General features: G+C 39.7%; 1 protein-coding gene across 1 annotated transcript in view; it reads right to left on the bottom strand.

Annotated features, from left to right (window-relative positions):
* Positions 1–792: 792 nt before the first annotated feature.
* Positions 793–6,366, bottom strand: part of itpk1a (inositol-tetrakisphosphate 1-kinase a) — an 84,188-nt gene continuing 78,614 nt past the window's right edge. The window contains 1 exon segment of the mRNA XM_084150703.1: positions 793–1,159. Coding sequence (XP_084006829.1) covers positions 867–1,159 — 293 coding nt within the window. The 3' untranslated portion in view covers positions 793–866.

Genomic DNA, 6,366 nt, shown 5'->3' with positions numbered 1-6,366 from the left:
AAAAATACTGGGCAGGTCATTATTTTGGCTATCATGGCTATGGCCCAATAGGATGACAATGCCCCCATCCACAGGGCACGAGTGGTCACTGAATGGTTTGATGAGCATGAAAATGATGTAAACCATATGCCATGGCCATCTCAGTCACCAGATCTCAATGCAATTGAACACTTACGGGAGATTGTGGAGTGGCGCCTGAAAGCGCTTTCCACCACCACCACCAACAAAACACCAAATGATGGAGTTCCAGACACTTGTAGAATCTATGCTAGGGCTCTCCACCCCTGTTCCTGTAGAGCTACCTTCCTGTAATAACTAAACTGATTCCGTTTATCATCCAGCTAATTACTAGAATCAGGTGTGCTACATTAGGGTTGGAGGAAAACCTACAGGATGGTAGCTCTTCAGGAATAGGGTTGGAGAACCCTGATATATGCCAAGATGCATTGAAGCTCTTCTGGCTCATGGTGGCCCAACACCCTATTAAGACACTATGTTGGCGTTTCATTTATTTAGCCAGCAACCATACAGTGTGGTCCACAGTGATTGACACCCTTGATAAAGATGAGCAAAAATGACAATAAAATAAAGAGCTGTATTTTCATGTCATCCAACAAATGTAAATGCTTGGAGTTTGCTAAATGGGATTGGCACTTGGATTGAAACCTGTGCTATGGTCAGATTACATTTAAAAAGATTACTTATTAAACAATCTCTTTCTCTGAGCAATTGTATAAAATACAATATAGCTAAGTAATTGAATTATTTATTTGATAGTCATTTTTACTCATCTTTATCAAGGGTGTCACTGTATATTTATATATATTACATACATAATCTTGTTCTTCACTACTAGGGGCTCGGCATTAATGCGAGGAGGCTTTGGTGGGGATGTCAGACACACAATGTTGTTGGAAGTTGGCCGAAACTTCAGAGTCGCACCCCAGTCCCTGATTGCCTCCCCTCTTGACGCCGTCTCCCTCTACGATCCAGGTGTTGGACTCGTTTCCAAGGAGCATGCAGGGTTTCCCACAGTCGGCCAGGGCTGCGGCGGTGGGCTGTCCCCCGACCACGCTGGTCTTCCCAAATGCCCGCTCCTGGAGAACACTTGTGAGATGACTCAGTAGGTCGTCAAAGAACTCCGGGACACCCTCGTAACCTGAATAATAGAAAAGTTCATTTTTTATAGAAATACAATTAAATAAATATTTAGGCAGTAGATTTAGAATGCTAGATGTTTTATAAAAGGGCACACAAGATGTATACAAATACAGGCATTCACAAAATACATCACAACAAATGTAACTATGTAGAAAGGTAATTTCACATGAAGTAAGATTATGTGACTTGCTTCAAGCTCTTTAAAATTATTTTTGTGGTAGTTGAAGACGTTTAAAACCTATTACTTAAGTCAAGCAGCGAAATATAGTCAAAGTGAAATATTTTAAAAGATCTGGTCTGATTACTTTTATAGACTACTATATCAACCTTATTACTTTGGAGTGTGGAGTAGTTAGATCATATTTCAACAAAATAACTACAACACATTGAATCATTGTGGAGATAAAGCAATCCTTCTACCCCCCCCTCCCCCACAAAAAAATAAAAGAAGAAAAAAAGTGGTTGTCCCACTTGCTATCATAAGTTGAATGCACCAATTTGTAATTCCCTCTGGATAAGAGCGTCTGCTAAATGATGTAAAATAAATATGATGGTGCATCTTGTGGAAGAAGTTTAGAAGTTTGTTAGTGTTGAAAGATTGAGGCTGGTGTAGTAGAGAGAGTGACTTATAAATAGTTGAGAGTAGTAGTAGTAGTAGTAGTAGTAGTAGTAGTAGTAGTAGTAGTAGTAGTACACTGGACAAAAATTGGTTGAATCAACGTTGTTTCCACATAATTTCAACAAAAAAAATTACGTTGAATCAACGTTGTTTCCACATAATTTCAACAAAAAAATTACATGTGATGACATTGAATCAACGTGGAAAAATGATTGGATTTGCAAAAAGTTATCAACGTAAGGGAATTGTATTTTTCAACCAACTTTAAACCTAAATACAAGGACCGTGACATTTCCTGTTGATTTCATGTTGAATTTATGTTAGTTGACAACTCAACCAGATGTAAATCAAAACTAGATGTTGAAATGACATCTGTGCCCAGTGGGAAGTAGCCCAGAAGTACTAGTAGCAATACATCGCAGTAATAATAGTGAATGTCTTAAATAGGTAGGCCACGGGTTAGCTATAGTAAGTGGGTCGCTATTGTTGTTTGGCTAGTGAGTGTGGGGTTTGTTATATTGGGTTAGTTTAGTGTGTTGGGGTGAGCTGTGGGCAATGAGATTGAGGCTGTAACCGGAAAGTGCGTTCGGAAAGTATTCAGGCCCCTTGACATTTTGTTACGTTACAGCCTTATTCTAAAATGGATTCAATGTTTTTTTTTATCCTCAGCAATCTACACACAATACCCCATAATGGCAAAGCAAAAACAGGTTTTTCAAAATGTTTGCTATTTATATATTTTTAAAAAATAAAGTATTCAGACCCTCTGCTATGAGACTCGAAATTGAGCTCAGGTGCATCCTGTTTCTGTTGATCATCCTTGAGATGTTTCTACAACTTGATTGGAGTCCACTTGTGGTAAATTACATTGATAGGACATGATTTGGAAAGGCACACACCTGTCTATATAAGGTCCCACAGTTGACAGTGCATGTCAGAGCAAAAACCAAGCCATGAGGTCGAAGGAATTGTCCGTAGAGCTCCGAGACAAAACTTTCTGCAGCATTAAAGGTCCCCAAGACCACAGTGGCCTCCATCATTCTTAAAATGGAAGAAGTTTGGAACCACAAAGACTCTTCCTAGAGCTGGCCGCCCGGCCAAACTGAGCAATCGGGGGAGAAGGGCCTTGGTCAGGGAGGTGACCAAGAACCTGACGGAGCTGCAGAGTTCCTCTGTGGAGATGGGAGAACCTTCCAGAAGGACAACCATCTATGCAGCACTCCACCAATCAGGCCTTTATGGTAGAGTGGCCAGACGGAAGCCACTCCTCAGTAAAAGGCACATGACAGCCCGCTTGGAGTTTGCCAAAAGGCACCTAAAGACTCTCAGACCATGAGAAACAAGATCCTCTGGTCTGATAAAACCAAGATTAAACTCTTTGGCCTGAATGCCAAGCGTCACGTCTGAAGGAAACCTTGCACCATCCAAACGGTGAAGAATGGTGGTGGCAGCATCATGCTGTGGGGGTGTTCGCCTTCCAACAGGGCAACAACCCTAAGCACACAGCCAAGACAACGCAGGAGTGGCTTCGGGACAAGTCTCTGAATGTACTTGAGTGGCCCAGCCAGAGTCCAGACTTGAACCCAATCTAACATCTCTGGAGAGACCTGAAAATAGCTGTGCAGCAACACCCCATCCAACCTGACAAATCTTGAGAGGATCTGCAGAGAAGAATGGGAGAAACTCCCCAAATACAGGTCTGCCAAGCTTGTAGCGTCATACCCAAGAAGACTTGAGGCTGTAATTGCTGCCAAAGGTGCTTCAACAAAGTACTGAGTTAAGGGTCTGAATACTTATGTAAATGTGATTTTTTTTTGGGGGGGGGGGATAAATTAGCAAAAAATTCTACAACTTTTGCTTTGTCATTATGGGGTATTGTGTGTAGATTGATGAGGGGAAAAAAAACAATTTAATTAATTTTAGAATAAGGCTGTAACCTAACAAAATGTGGAAAAAGTCAAGGGGTCTGAATACTTTCCGAAGGCACTGAAAATATCTGAATGTTAATTGATGACGGCCTCTCTTTTAAATTACATATTCAACAACTTACAAAAAAATTGAAGCTGAAGTTTGGACTTTATTTTAGGAATAAGGCCTGCTTTTCTTTTGAAGCCAGAAGGAGGCTAGTATCAGCTACATTTATGGCTATACTAGACTATGGTGATATTTTATATATGAATGCTTCCGCTCAGTGTTTGAGATCAATTGACACCCTTCGCCATGGAGCATTGAAATTTATTTTAAACTGCAAAACCCTTTCGCACCACTGCACTTTATATACCAGGGTTGGCTGGCCTTCTCTAGTCACTCGTAGGCTCAGTCACTGGTATACTTTTATTTACAAAGCCATTTTTGGTTTACCACCATTTTATTTGGGCATTTTATTCTTCAGAAATGTGATGGGTACTCTCTTCGTTCGCATTACTTTATCCTGCTAACTTTTCCAAATGTCCGAACTGAATTTGGTAAAAGGGCTTTTATGTACTATGCACCATCGGCTTGGAAAGCCTTACAAAATCGTTTTAAACTGGAAGAACTGGTCCCGATTGGTGTTTTTAAATCATTGATGAAGGATTTTGAGGCTGATTCCTTGACCTGTCAATGTTTTTAATTTGCTGTTTTATGATTCTGTTCTGATTTCAGATTTGAAAAGCCGAGAATATTTAATACGCTCTAGGTTTTTGTCCAAGTTGTTGGGAAAGTGATAAAAATGTCAGTTTGTAAAAGTTTAGATAAAATGTAGTTTGTGGTTACTAGAACAGCTGTATTGTTTGATTGGTAGAATATATTTCCATTCAGATTTCAGATTTGAACAGCAGAGGCGTAGACCAAGATTTCATACGCTCTGTTTTCGTCTAATTAGCTGGAAAAGTGGTCAAAATGTCAGTTGGTTGAGAGAAAATAAAGTTGATGCCGATACGTTTACAGTTTTGGCATGTCAAAGGGTGAAAATGTCATATGGTGCAACTGTCTAAAGGTTGCATTTTAACAAAAGGGTTGCAAAATTGGTATAAGAAAACAGAAAATATTTAACTTTAGCATACATCTACAAGGGTATGTGATGACATAATGAAATGTTGAGCTAGGAAGGAATCATTTTCTTTGAAATACTTTTGTCCACACATTTGAAAAACACTAATATCAAATGGTGCAACCAACATTAACATTTCCTCCATGTGTCATGATACAACATCAAAGCCTATACTGTAGTGGACCCTCCAGTTCAGCAGAAAGATAAACAAATCTCCCACAAATGTCACAGTTCTATCCTCTGTCATGACAGGGGATAATTTACAATGTCATATGGTACGACCACAAAAAAAAACTATTAAAATGGTGTACAATTTAAAAATAGGTTCTATGTTATTAAAGATTATGGTGAATATGCAAGCCTTTCAAATAAACTTTGCCTCATGACCAGAGCTCTAAATTTAAATGTTTCATTGGTAGCACTGGTGCTCCCAACTTTAAAGTTAGGAGCACTACATAAAATGTAGGAGCTACTGTACTTCTGAAGCACATGATGTGCCCTAGAAATGCTGTAAAAACATGTGTATTTAAAAAAGTTAAAATATGATACAAATACCGGTCATTGAAATTACAAAGTAATTTGTGGAATATTAGGTTTTTACATAGGATAGCATTAGCCTTCAGGCTATCTTACCCTGAAGACCGGAAGAGCCATGTCGCTGGATTGACCGCCTAGTTAGCACAGGCGAGCAAACGCAGACTAAACTAGGCAAAGGGGATAGCCAGCAGTACTACCGTGTGGTAGGTAGAAATGCATGGTTAGCTTGCCTTGCAGTGAGCTAGTCGAGATAGCCCAAGCCTTGCATTATGGGCTAGCTGAGTCACACTAGCTAGCTAACCGGAGGGGTGACCAAGGGGTAGAATGAATTTCTACACAAGCAATGCTACAATACCGTGTTTCAGGTAGGATTGCATGGTTAGCTTACCTTGCAGCAAGCTAGCAGAGCTAGCTTAAAGGAAAACTCCACCCAAAACCTATTTTGGTATTTGTTTCATTAGTCCATTGTTGATATAGTCCCAACATGTCAGCAATCAAGTTTTCAAGATATGCAACTTTCAATATACAGAAATCTGGCCCACATGATGCATCTTATGATGCTGCATTTTGAAGATGCATGTCAGTTATAATTTCTTTCTAGCAAACCATGTACCTGTCAAACAAATACTTAGCATGTGGGTATGTACAGTATGCCTTAAGATCTGCTTAATGACTTCAATAGCTTTCAAAGCCTGCCCTCTGGAATTAAAGGGGCAATCTGAGATTGGTGAAAAACAAGATATGATTTTGATCTCATGAATGAGCAATCATTGCATCCATTGCTCGGTCTATGAATCTGAGAGTGGTTATGTTTCTCCAGCTGCAGACAAGCTGTCAACCACCAAAAAGAGTGGTGTGGGGTCTGCTATGTTGTTGTTTGAATCCCAGATTGTTCCTTTAAACCTTGTGTCATACCATTTCAGATAACATAGTGTAACTTCTATTTCCATTCCCAAATGCTTCCAGTTACAGCAATACTGTTTCTCTCTCTACAGCAAATTATAGCGGTCGCACCGTA

Source organism: Coregonus lavaretus (genome assembly GCF_964263955.1).
Source record: "Coregonus lavaretus genome assembly, chromosome: 33".
NCBI classification, from domain to species: Eukaryota; Metazoa; Chordata; class Actinopteri; order Salmoniformes; family Salmonidae; genus Coregonus; species Coregonus lavaretus.
The sequence above is the reverse complement of the archived record's forward strand: the minus strand, read 5'-3'. Positions and strand labels throughout refer to the sequence as shown.